Source organism: Myripristis murdjan, chromosome 7, assembly GCF_902150065.1.
Source record: "Myripristis murdjan chromosome 7, fMyrMur1.1, whole genome shotgun sequence".
NCBI classification, from domain to species: domain Eukaryota; kingdom Metazoa; phylum Chordata; class Actinopteri; order Holocentriformes; family Holocentridae; genus Myripristis; species Myripristis murdjan.
The window spans coordinates 31,667,925-31,681,007 of NC_043986.1; the positions used below are offsets into that span (position 1 = coordinate 31,667,925).

Genomic DNA, 13,083 nt, shown 5'->3' on the forward strand with positions numbered 1-13,083 from the left:
TCAGACAAAATGAAAAAAAATAATTGGGCTTCAAGGGGTTACTCTGTTGTCATGAAGAATTCATTATGTATTCATGAGCATTGCAAAAGTGTTACATTACCATTACACGGGGTATTATAAATGCTTTATAATGTGTTTTACTTATCATCTCATCAAGCTTATCATCTGGTTTATTTATCTCATCAATCAGTCTGTGAGCCTGAGGTCAGATCTTTATGAGGCTTACTCATACTATTGTTGTATATTTTCACTAGCTCAATGTGAGCATGAATATAAGTAAAAGATATTATTATTTCATAATGCTAACAGTAATGTGTTGCTTTTGTAATGCTCATGAAGTCTTTAGGAAGGTAGTTAACATCATGGTTATCAAAAAAAAAAAAAAAAAATTGTATTTTCAAGAAAGCATTCATTCCTTTTCACTTAAAAAAACACTATAACATAGATGGGTTCTGTTTATTAAAGTTCCCCTCCAGACATTGATTAGACCCCTAAAAAATCATCTCTGATCATCAACATTACATTTTTTTTCCATGAAAAATATCCCTTCATGCCTTAAACAGCTCAGATATAAGTCTACACTTTGCACTCATTATGTATACACGGACCTATGAATATGCAAATAGTTCCCACCCACCTCCCTGCTAGTTCACACACTGGCTCATAACTTGTATCATATTTTATCATTTATCCATGTAAAAAAAAAAAATTCTCAGTAAAAGTCTTAGATACGCTATTATTCATGTCAAGCAGCCATTTTGAGTTGTTCTTGTTTTGTTTGAAAATAAAACGCCTGTCGGACAGCTCTTTGATCACAGAAACAGGACATCCTATAGAGACACAAAGGTTGTTGATAATCTAACCATGTATGTCTGAATCTCAGATTTTATAGGCGCGCACAGGCATAGACATTTTAGGGGACATAAACATAATAAAAACACATATTTGAGTGGAGGGGATACTATGAATTTGCATCATAAATAAGCATGTGAACTTGGGTGAAGTCTTCTCCATAACTAAAAAGATGGTAACTTGGTTTTAGGTGTGTAAATATCTTATGGACCCCAGTTGTCATCCCCACAATATCATTATGAGGCCCAGCCCTATTTGTAATATTTCTGTGTTTTTAATACTACCTGTTGTATCAAGCCAACCATAGAAACATTGAGCTGGTGAATTTCTGACAAATCTGACAAACTGTCAAAACTATCTTTTTGCTGTTATTTTTGGGTCACAGGAGGAACATCAGGCTCCAACATGCAACCACAAAAATAATCAGAGTCGCAAAATGAATAGATGGATGCTTGTTGCTTTTTCTCCATGAAAAGCAGAGATGTCATTCGATTGTTTTTTTTTTTTTTTTTTTTTTTTTTTTTACTCTTTCCATGTGGCTGTTTTAGTAATGCGTTTCAATAGACACCACCCAATCAATAATCACATTGTGTCTCTCCCTGTACCGAGGCATATCAGAATGTCTGAATCTATATAGAGTATTGGTTGTCTGCTTTATGGCTCTCTTACCCGATCGTTGGGACACCAGCAAATTGGTGAACAACTTTGTTTTGTCTTCAGCGTCTATATATTGCAGCGTTTTCCTCATAATTGTCGCCTGATAATAGTTGCCTCCTTGGCCAGTGATTTCAATATACTACAGCTGAATAAACATTACTTTTAATGGAGAGTACGTGGCACCCATCCATTTTGTAGTTGTTCTTTTTGGGAGCAATTTCCGTTTTATTGGACAGGACCAAGTGGAGAGTTATGGGAGAGGCGAGGGGGGGTGAGGGAGAAATGACATCGGTGATGCAGATTGGATCTCACAATATCACGATCGGATGCATCAGATGCGTGATTAGGTCCACTACGTCACGCAATGACTAATCTCTTCGATGGCAGTCCAGATCTAATAGGCCTGATGCGACCCTGCCACCCAATAAAGCCAGTGTCACGCTGTCCACACTCCTTTTCCCCACCTCTCTCTCTCTTTCGCTCTGCAGTCGGCTCTCTGTAACGCTCAACAGATGCTAATTAACTTAGAGAGAACTATGATTACAGCGGCAGGAAATTGATTATTACTGGCTGCCCGCCGCGCCTCACCCTACACTCCATTAATAGCCAGTGCATTAAAGATGGAACCTGTTGCTCGCAGGCCCATTTAAAAGGCCGGCTGCTGACAAGTGAAATGGTGTCCGTCACCGCAAGGATTTAAAGGGGAAAACATCCACATTACATATGAACGTGATCGATCGAGTGCCTTCACCGTGAAGATGTTCTCACTGACCTTTAATGCATAAGATATTCCATCATGCTTTGTGTTGATGTGTATCCCCACAAGTGCCTCTTCGCCCTTCTCAGTATATAAACCAAGTTACTGACTTATAAACATATTTATTCATTTGTTTCCCTCCTTGAGGCTTTGGGATATTTTTTCCACTTGTTATGGGCTTATCCTCTGGGTCATATCACTCAAGGTCAGTTTCATATGACTTTCACACTCAATAGTTCTCAAAGCAAAGGAAGCAGTTGACCACTGTGTACTGTTTTGCCACACGTGTCATGCTATGTTGCTCTTCAATGAGGTTTGATTTTTAGAATACCACTCGTTAATGCAAGAGGAATCATTTGGTCGGCGCTGAGAGTAGTTTTGAAAATTACAGTCACTGGCAGGGCGAGGGGGGTGCTACAATTACAGATCAAAATGAAAAAACTTTGATAACCAGTTATATCTCCCTCGCCGCAAGTTTGAATGATATAACTAGCGAGCATTGATGTATGCTGCTTTAGATTTTCCACATTTTGAATTTCTAAAAAAAAAAAAAATCCCTCTAAATATTCATCATTGACCATCACTGTTTGGCTGTGGAGTGAGCACTGGCAGCATTGCTTTTGGCTCGATGTTCACACCAAGTTACTTGACGTTCGTACTTTTCAGCTGACCTTTCAAAGCACTTCCAGTCAGATTACAGCTTTATGTGTTGATGCGCAAAGAAAGGCATTATGCAAACTCTTCAATCAGTCTGCAGCTGGCTGTTTGAGGAGACAATTTGGCATCACCGCATGCCTTTATATCCATCATCTGCCATGGTTCCACCGTGTATGTCCACCACCGTCCATGAGGACCCACATTCTCCAGGCTTAGCAACAGTGCTGTCATTACGTCATTTGTGGAGACACTGTTACCTTTAGCCTTTTATCTTTTTAGTTTCACAATTTCACATGACAAACGTAAATGCAGTGATATTTGAAAAATAAGTCGCTTGCTTTGTGTTCTTTTTCCCATGAAGTGTTTGCGAGCCATTTTTGTGATGATGCATGCCACCGTTGTGTTGGTGTAATCTACACAGGAGAATTATTAGCTTTTCCTCGCTTGCCTCCCTCCTCTCACTTATCTTCTCACCTCCTCTCTCTCCCTCTCTCTCTCCGTCTCTCCTTGGCCTGCTGTTGCCATGCCACCACATAACACCGCAATCACATGGAGCTTGATGGTCGCTATGATAAGAGTCTGTATGCTGCAAAGATATATGCAAGCTGCATGCCTCTCTCTCTCTCTCTCCACACTCTCTCTTTCTGTGCCTCAGTTTTAACCGACTGCAACATCAAAATATTTGCATTTGTCTATGACAGTAGCTCAGTTGATGTGGAGCTATAATATTAGTGGTTTGTTTTATTGTTTTCCAGCTTGTTCATTAGTATTGTTTGCTGGTGGGGCATCTAATAAGACACATAGTAATGTTGAACAATAGGAACAGGCATTTCAGGGTTGTCTTTCCTATCATATTAACAATGATGCTTCACTGTATTTAATATAGTCTATACTTTTTCAATGCACAGGATTAGTCCACACTCTTATCCTTTTAAATGGAAGAACATACTGTGTCTTTTAACTCAGTAACTTTTTAAGTCGAGTTCTCTCTATTTTAGCACAATTTTTATGTTAGTAATTTATTTCAACAAGGGTAAATGCCGGAAAACTAATGCTGCTTGATGGATAATCTGGTAGTTTCCGGCCTGCTCCCTCGTCCCCTCTGGCTGTGTTGTGCTGTGTTGTGCAGGGCAGGGCAGGGCTTGGCTTGGCACCGTGTACTGGGGGACAGATGGTCATATGTGTGTCTAGTGGGAGGTCCAGAGCCGTCGCCCAGCAGGGACCCTGGCAGCTGAGCCGACGTCCACAGTCACTGGGTGGAATTCTGATAGAGATGGCGAAGGGACGTGCCACCCAGGAGTCACCCAGCCAGACACACTTTGCCCCGACCAGGACAGCCAGCTGTTTGGCCACTGCAAAACAGGCAAACTGGACTTCAGCTGGCACAGAACCATGCTCCAACACAGCAGAAAGCTCTAGCCTACTGACTGCTCATTGTATTACTACCACTATTACTGCTGCTGCTGCTGCTGCTGCTGCTACTTCTACTTCTAATAGACTGTCAGGTTGTAGCCCTAAAACCTGGAAGTGAGCTACATTTTTGAGCCATAGGTTCCCTGGGCAGATCTCCACTGGGTTTTCCCCATAGGGTTTCCAATTTACCCAGAAAATAAGATCTATGGTTAACATGAGAGTTTGATGCTTTGATCTACAACAGAGATTGCACCTGTGGACACGACAGCTGCGAAATTTTCATCTGTTATGTGCTTTAAAAAAAGTCAGTTACTAACAAGTAGCTGGAGGCCTCATGAAAATACACCTGTTATTGGAATAATTACACATCGTTACATCAAGCAGGTTAAACTACGTTCTTGCTCTCCTCTGTATCTGTATCTCAGCTTCTATCAAGCTTTTCCACTGCACATTTACACATTTTTAGACGGCTAACCAGCTGCTAGCTTACTAGATAGTACTAGCTACTCCTCTATCTACTCGTTTACTAGCTAGTAAGCTAGTAGTTAGAGGAGTAGCTCCTACACTGAAGGTATGGGGGGTCTGGTCAATGTGCCATTGCCACAACACAAACAGCAGACCTCTTTCACAGCAGCCATTTTGAATGTACATGCGGTAAAAATACATATGACATTAATTCATATTCTGTTTCATTTAAGTGTAGCAGAGCTTTTCCACTGAAGCAGCATGAACACTAGCAGGACCCTGGCTCTGTTCGACCTCAGTGGAACGGAACCTTAATTACTGTCATTAGTAACACCTGTGTTTACCCTGCTATTTTTTGTCAAAATGGAGGCCATGAAAAAGGTCTGTTATTAGAGTTAGTTTAAGCCTAATGTTAGCTTTTAGCCTACATTAACTGTGTGAGTGGTTCAAAAAAGGAAAAAAGTATTGGCTTGTGGAGACTGCATTGAACAAAATGTGTAAGTAACATAAGCCTTCACAATGACATTTGTTTTTTTTTTACATTTATGAAAGCGCTATGGGAAAAAAAACCCTTTTAGAAGCTGCTGAAGGAACATGTGGTTGAAGTAAATTTTCATGCTGATGTAGAAAAAAATATTAGCACTTGAACATGATATTATACATACAATGTACTAGTATGCTGTTAATACTGGTGCTTCTCCTGCTACTGCTGCTACTATACTATACTAATACTACTGCTGTTTTCCCTACTGCTACTGTAACTTGTACTACTGCAACTACCACTGCTGCTTCACTGCAACAATGCCTGTATAATTAATTACATTAATTAATTACTTTAAGAATACGAAGAATGATAATATACTAATTTTCATTCAGCACAGCCACAGTAATTCTCAGTCCACAGAGGTGTATTTTGATAAAAACAAATTATATCAGCAGACAGACTTGAAGTTTGAAAGTATAGTGTTTACACTGACTGTATATGTGTGGAGGTGGCTGTGTAAGTATGTTTGTGGTGTGTGCGTGTGCAAGCATATTGGAGAGAGATAAGGCTGATGGATGGAGATTGGCTGATGTAAAACTGCAGTGATGCCATTTCGATGCTGCTTGCGTTATTCATGATGTCTTTGTTGACGACGGTATCACCGGAGCGCTCCTCCAACAAACGCCGTGACCGCTGCGCGGCTTATGGCCCCGCAGAATTCATCAAGTCATCATAGATCAAGTCAAACTGTCATCGATGGCATTGAAAAAGTAACAAGGACATGCTATGGAGTACCTCGATACCACGGCAGCAGCTGAAAATGCATTTATTTTAGCCAACCTCCGCGACTCCGGGTTGGTTGGCTGCTGCACTCCACGGTTAGTCAGCACTCCCTCCGCTGTGCCAGCTCAGCTTTTATTCTGTGCCCTGGAAATTGAGTTTTGCTGGCCCTGTAATGTACTCAAAACTACATCTGCAAGTGACTGATAAATCTACGCTTTGTTGCGCCTGACGGATGGCTGTGAAAATGAAAATTCACCGTGGCATTTTGCTGTGTCAGGAGCAAAGTCGCTTTAGTTTTCCCCCGTTCATCAAGGAATCACAGGGTAGGGTGAAGCATTGATGACCGTTTTGCACCGAATCTGGTTTGGGGGGGGACTAATATTTTGTTTAGCTCGCTCTGCTCAGTGAAGTGACAGGTGGTTGGATTGCTTTGTTCTGTTGAACCCGGCAACCACATTGCAGTGCATGACGACGGACTGCCACCCTCCTCTTCTTTTGGGGGTGTCGGCAAGGTTATTTGATTTATATCCACGGAGCAATAGCTGTGAGTATGTGTGTGTGCATACATACATGTGGGTGCTGTTCATCGGGCTTGATAAATACCACCAAATGACAGATCTTTGTTGCAGAGCAGCAGTAGCGGTCTGGCACTCCAAGGACCAATCTCAAACGACAGACTGTTAACAAGGCTTGGACCAGGGCTGCCTCACAGCGAAATGTCACAAGGCCTCCCTTTCCACACCTCTTTACTCTCTCTCTCTCTCTCCCTCACTCTCTGCCGCCCTCAGCTCTCCCGTGGACATTCAATGAATTGTAGTCCCTCTCTTTCAATTTGCCGACTGTGTTACCTCGTTCCACTACGCGCTGCCCTGAGGGATCATGGGTAGGCGGGAGCGGTGGCCCCAGCCAGGTCCGCAGAGAGCTGATAACCTTTCAGTGTTGCTTTAGCGCACTGTGTAAAGAACAATCAGTGCTTATCAGCGTCGACTACAGGCGCATGCTAATTCAATGTCATGCAGACGGATTGCAGGGGAGAGAGAGTGAGAGCATCGCTGGCTCTCGCTCTAACAGCTGGCCGTCTGCAGCTGACAAATAACTTTCATGAGATTAAAAACCACGTCCATCCACTTTTTTATTAGCCTCCTCCTCTGTAATACATTCTCTATCTTTACATTACATTCTCCATGCTCAGGGAGGCTACTTTGAAAATGCATTCCGCTATCATTATTGATCAGGTGCAGGTACAATGTTAGTTACATCATTTAAACTGCAGTCTCTAATTCAGATTACTTTGCTATGTTTGAGACATAAAGGCAGCACAGGTTTTCTTCTGTGCCACATTTTATAAAGATGAAGAACACTTGCCACTATCTAAATGGCCTTCTGCTTTTCACTACCAAGCACTTGATTTTCATTCATCAAATTTTTTTTTCTTTATTCCGACGATGCCTCTTATTCAAGAGAGTGTTATTTATAAATGAAACAAATCAAAAAATTTCAGATCTTTGAGAAATGCTTGTATGAAAATTGGTACAGCATTTCGTAAGGTTTTCTCAAATTGTTGTCATAACAAATATTTCATTAACAGAGTAATGCATGCTTGCTCATTAGACTACACAGTAAATTGCTTTGGTCTTTTAATAACTAATACCCCGTAGTCACTGAATGAAAATGCCCCCGTAACAGTTATCGTCGCCGCTGCTAGTGCTTCAGCTCTAAAAAATGTTTTCTACTTTTTTGTAACAATGTCAAAAGATCTTTGTAAAGCAGTTTGAGGCCAAATTGTCCTCCTGAGTGCTGGGAAATTATCCCAGAGCCAAGTTGCAGCTAAATTAAACATTTTTTTTTAAGTGGCAGAGTACAATGCATGCTGAGAGTTTCACACAAGTTATTTTTAACCAAAGCAAGAGCAGGCAGACCTGAAGTGACCACAGTAATTGAAAAAAAAAAAAGAAACATCTTTATGAGACAGAACAACAGCAACTGCATCCAAAATAAAAAGCCAATTGAGCAAAGAGCACAATAGTCCATTTGGTAAAAGCACAGTCAAAAGCTGACTGGTGAACTGTGGTCCTAATGTGGGAGAAGCAATTTTCAAACCACTTCTGCAAAGACAAAACAAATCTTTCTTTGCTTTTTAGGCCAAGCATGTAAAAAAAAGACTAGAGTGTATAAAAGTCTTGTTTAGGGATGAGTCAAAGTTTGAACTTTTTGGTTGAAATCCGAGAGCTTATGTGAGGACAGGACTGCACGGTTAATGTGACAGAGCATGAAAGCTTTAGTTAGACACGGTGCTGGAATATTCAGGTGTGGTGATGCTTCATCTCTTGTGCAGTTGGTGACTTGCACAGGATCAGCCTCCTACTGACCAGAGAGAAGTGCCACTCTATTCTGCAGAGGCAGCCATCCCTTGTGGCTTAAAGTTGTGAGGAAGAGGATTCATTTTCCAGCAGGACGGTGACCCTAAACATGCATCAAAGCCTTGACAGGCCTCTTTGAAGGCCAAAGAAGAGCAAGGAGCGCTGACTGGCTTGTCTTTTCCTCTGCAGTCACCAGCTTTCAACCCCAGCTTTGGGACCATTTGAAAAGGGAAAAAAGAGAAACATACACTAACATCACAGAACGCTCTGGAAATCTCCAACATAGTGGTGGATAAATGTTGATTCTTAAATTCTGGAAGAAAAAAAAAAGCAACAACAAAAAGTAGAATTGCTACCAGACAGTGTAAACTATGATTAAGGCAAACAGTGGAGATATTGCAAAATTATGACTTTCGGCAAATACTAACAAGCTTTTTTTTTTTTTTTTTTTTTTTTTTTACTAGAAAAAGATTTTAGCATTCCATACCAGCCAGCCCAGTTCTGTTGCTATCGATCTATTTCTATTATGCAAAGAAATATTTCTTTTAAACTTTAGCTGAGGGATCAAACTCTTGCTAAAACCCTCTCCACTGAATCAACCTCAAAATGGTTATCAGTTAGAACTAGCTTGGTGCCAGTTATAGACTTTCAATCTGTGGGCATCTTGGCGAATAAGGTAATAAAAGCAAATCACAAATAATCTTTGCACTATGCCGCAACAATTAAAATGTTACTGCTTATGCACATTTAACAATTCCTACTATAGTTACTTCCTCAACAATAGATTAAGCCATTTAATTTGAATTGTCGAGAAATATGAAAAGTTTGTACAATTTCTTAGATACATCAACACATGGACATAGTGGACCTTCTGGCTCGCAAAAAAAAAACAAAAAAAAAACATTTTAGTTGCTGAAAAGTTGACATTTTGTAAACATTATCTATCTTTCTATCTCTGTCTAATTTGCCTATTCAATCTGTCTGTTTTTCCTCCCTCAGCGCGAATTGTGCGAAGCCGGCAGTGGTGTGAGATGGCGCCCTGCATGGAGGGTGAGGTCTGCGGCCTCCTGTTCAACCGATCCGGCTGGACCTGCACCAGAGGCAGCGGTCGCATCAAGACCGTCACGGTAATACACAAGACATAACCTTCACATGTACCGGTTGGTGGAGGCTTTTATCCAAAACACCTACATATTCAATATCAGACATCCCCACTGGGGAATCCAACCCGTAGCCCTGACAGTATTAGTGCCACGTGAGGCTTCAGCCAGCAGCCCGGGACTAGGAGCAGCAGACTTCAGTCAAACAGCAAGTCATCGTTCAGCTTTAATGAAGCAAACACATGCTGTGGCTCTCCAAAGTCAAGGACAATTTGAAGAGGTTCTGCTTTGAACACGTCATGGTTCTCAGTAATGTTGAAGGTAAAGAAGGTTAATTGGTTATTAACCAAATCAGGATCTAAGTGTGAGTATGACAAACTGATTGACTCATCCGGGGTAGAACACTGGCTGTCTCTGTTTGATCTAATGCCTTCTAATACAATTCAAAATGTATCAGTACGGCACTGAGAAAAGTAAAAATAGCTGACAGGAATGTATGACATATTGCTGACCTCTGTCACGCTGACATAAAAGAACACAAAACATGTTAAATTTTTGATCCTGTCAGTATGGTGCCCCCCCACTGTGCTGGCAAGTGATGGGGGCTTTGCACTGCGCTTGCTACTTACAGCAATATCCCGGTGTCAGCTGAGTAGGGCAAGGTACCTTCATCCAGGTTAGTTAAAATTTCATCTTTTAGAGTTCACTGTGATGATGGAGAACACATAGATTGAAGGAATACTCCAGCGTTTTGGGAAAAATAGCCTTTTTCCGACTTCTTCTTAGACAAGATGTTTGATGCCTTTTCACCTCTGTGCATCCTCTGGTTCGGTTCCTATGGGCACTACTCTGTGTTAGCTTAGCATAAAGACTTGTGTATTGTAAGTGCAATGAAATGAAGTTTACATGAGGGAGCCAACTGCTGCATCAGCTGGTATTATTGATTCTTTTGTCTCAACTCAGAAATTTTGGGCTGAATTTCCATATTTCAGACCTGCAGCAACACACAGCTGAGAGGTCATCAGGGTTATATTCAGGGTTCTGGAAGTGAAATCCTGCTCAGTGTCCTAATTGTAATGTTAGATGATGTTCTGTTTGAGCATTTCTAAAACTTAGGTGGGCATCAATCTGTCCCAGCTGAATCACTGGTATGAACAAGTAGCAACTGCACTCAAATTATTCACGGACCATTGAAAAGAGGTCATATGTACAAGACTGTGTATATAAAATGTTAGGAGATAGGTCAACTACAAGTCCCACAGTGCATTACCTCAAGAAGCAACCAATCATTGAGCTTGAAATTCTGTTGAGTTGAGCTGGATTGTTGCTCTCTGCAACCACCACTCTGGAATACAGTATAAGACTGAATATATCTGAATGTAATTTGCAGCTTTAACTGGCATCTTCACCACAGCTTGATGAAGTTCATGAGTATTTAAAGCTGTTTGACATAACAAACGTGCTCTCTCAGAAATTCAGTCGAAACATCTGGAAGCAATGGCCATAACATCACCCTGTAGTGTGGTTTATTTACCCAGGCGAGCCACAAGTCCGTCTGTAATGAGCAATATTGTGCTTATTGTTAAAGGTAAAATTCCAAATGGTGAAAAACAATGGGGATCATACTTCGGAAACCCGTGGCTCCGCCCACCTCACAGTTAAGTTGCATTCGAGGTGTGAGCTTGGTAAAACCCTTGCTAAAAATGTCTGGGTTTTTTTGTTTGGGTTAGGGTTAGGGTTAATTTTTGTGTACCCCTGTGTCATATGAACTGAAACTGGAGAGATCAGAGCTCTTAAATGATACCTGAATCTCCACCTTGTAATTCTGAGTGTGATGAATGTTCACGTTTTTCAACAAGTCGTTTTGATGAGTTCCATGTTGAGATGAACTCAGCATATGTTCCCTGCAATCCAGTCACTGTAGCCTTTGTTTTTGGCCTACTTGGTTAATGTAGCTTTCAGCTATACCATCTCGCGATAATGAAGGAAAATGTCAATAAATAAAATAAACCCACTCAATCGTTAAGTTATGCAGTTGAAAAGCACAGACATCTACCTGAGGTATGAAATATCTATGGGCTAGAGAGAGAAAGAGAGTGAGTGTAAGGGGATAAGCAGAGGAGGGAGACGGTAACTCTCAGAGACGCAGACAGCACAATACAGCAAGTTTATGTCAGCAAGGCTGACAAGATAGAGAACAGGAGGGAAAGACTGTCCTCATAGTCAGGTACACAGGGCCAGAGGTCAACTTGTGACTTGCTCTGATGGATTTCAGTCTCTCTCTTTCTCTCCCGCTCTCTCTCACTCTATCTCTCTCATCCAGCAGCCATGGGCAGCTGCAGCACATTTCACGCTCGCATTCCCATCATGCTGTAATCTACCCTGACAGCGGAGTTGCGTTAGTGTTTACAGCTTTTGTAAATAGATTTAAAAAATGCCGATTACATGTTCCACTGCATATTCTCAATTAGCTTTCGGTGACGAGTTGTTTTCTTTCTTCTTTCTTTCTTTCTTTTTTTGAGGGAAGTCCATTTCAAGTGATGCTGGTGTTTTCATTTTGAAGGTGCAGCAGGGATAGGGAGGATTTGGCAGCAGAGAGGAGGAGGTATTCAGAGGTATTTGTTGTAAGACCTGAAATGGGTGGAAAGCACATTCTGTAAGATGGATGAAAATGAGAAATCTATAAAGAGGATTGATCAGACTGGAGGATGGAGAGAAGGACCGGGAAGGGGGGAGGGCTGGAGAGCAGGCCAGGCTGCAGTTCGGCAACCGGCCAAGCACTGTCTGTCAGACAGTCTCTGTCCACATCTGTGTGTGTGTGTGTGTGTGTGTGTGTGTGTAAGCGTAGGCATGTAGCTTTTAATCTGTGAATATCTGTCATCACATGTGCACACACATTCTGGGATTCAACCTGTGTGGGTTTTTTAGCGCTTATACCAATATATGATAGAAAAGTATTGTGTTTTGTCATGTTTTCATTTATTTGTCTGTTCTATGTTTGTTTGTGTGTTGTCATGGATGATTGTCATTCCTGTTTTATTATTATATGCCCTCCTAATGCACTCATATTGCACATTTGAAATAACATGTAACATGTATTTGTAATGATTGCTTGGACTATGACTGCCCATCAAGGGACCTGCATTGGAAATGAGCCCTGGCCATACACACACGTACAGTAGATCAGACACTGCTTCTGCAGCTGTCAATGTTCTCTGTGCTCGTCCCTTACAAATAAACTAATAAACTATTTTTGAAGCTGCTGATAGCTTGTAATTTTGTGCCAGTACTGAAATCACTGAATTTTTGATCATTTTCAACTGAGAAACTCAACACAGTTCAGACCATAAGACACTAAAACCCTTCATGTATAAGAACATACTCATACATACTTAATTTGATCAGAATGTCTCAATGGAATCAGGTCCTCCTGCAGGCAACCAGAGTACTATTGATCAGTTCTACAATAAATATGTAATTGGTGAAAACTATATCATCCATCATCATCACCATCTCATATACTGTCAGAGTGATATATCAGCCCACTGCCGCGCA

General features: G+C 41.3%; 1 protein-coding gene across 3 annotated transcripts in view; it reads left to right on the plus strand.

Moving 5' to 3' along the window:
• The window catches only part of tafa5l (TAFA chemokine like family member 5, like), a 63,829-nt gene that overhangs the window by 36,534 nt on the left and 14,212 nt on the right, over positions 1-13,083 (plus strand). For all 3 annotated transcript variants that reach the window (XM_030054855.1, XM_030054856.1, XM_030054857.1), the window contains one exon: positions 9,428-9,555. In XM_030054855.1, the coding sequence (XP_029910715.1) occupies positions 9,428-9,555 (128 nt within the window). The remainder of the gene's footprint in view (positions 1-9,427; positions 9,556-13,083) is intronic.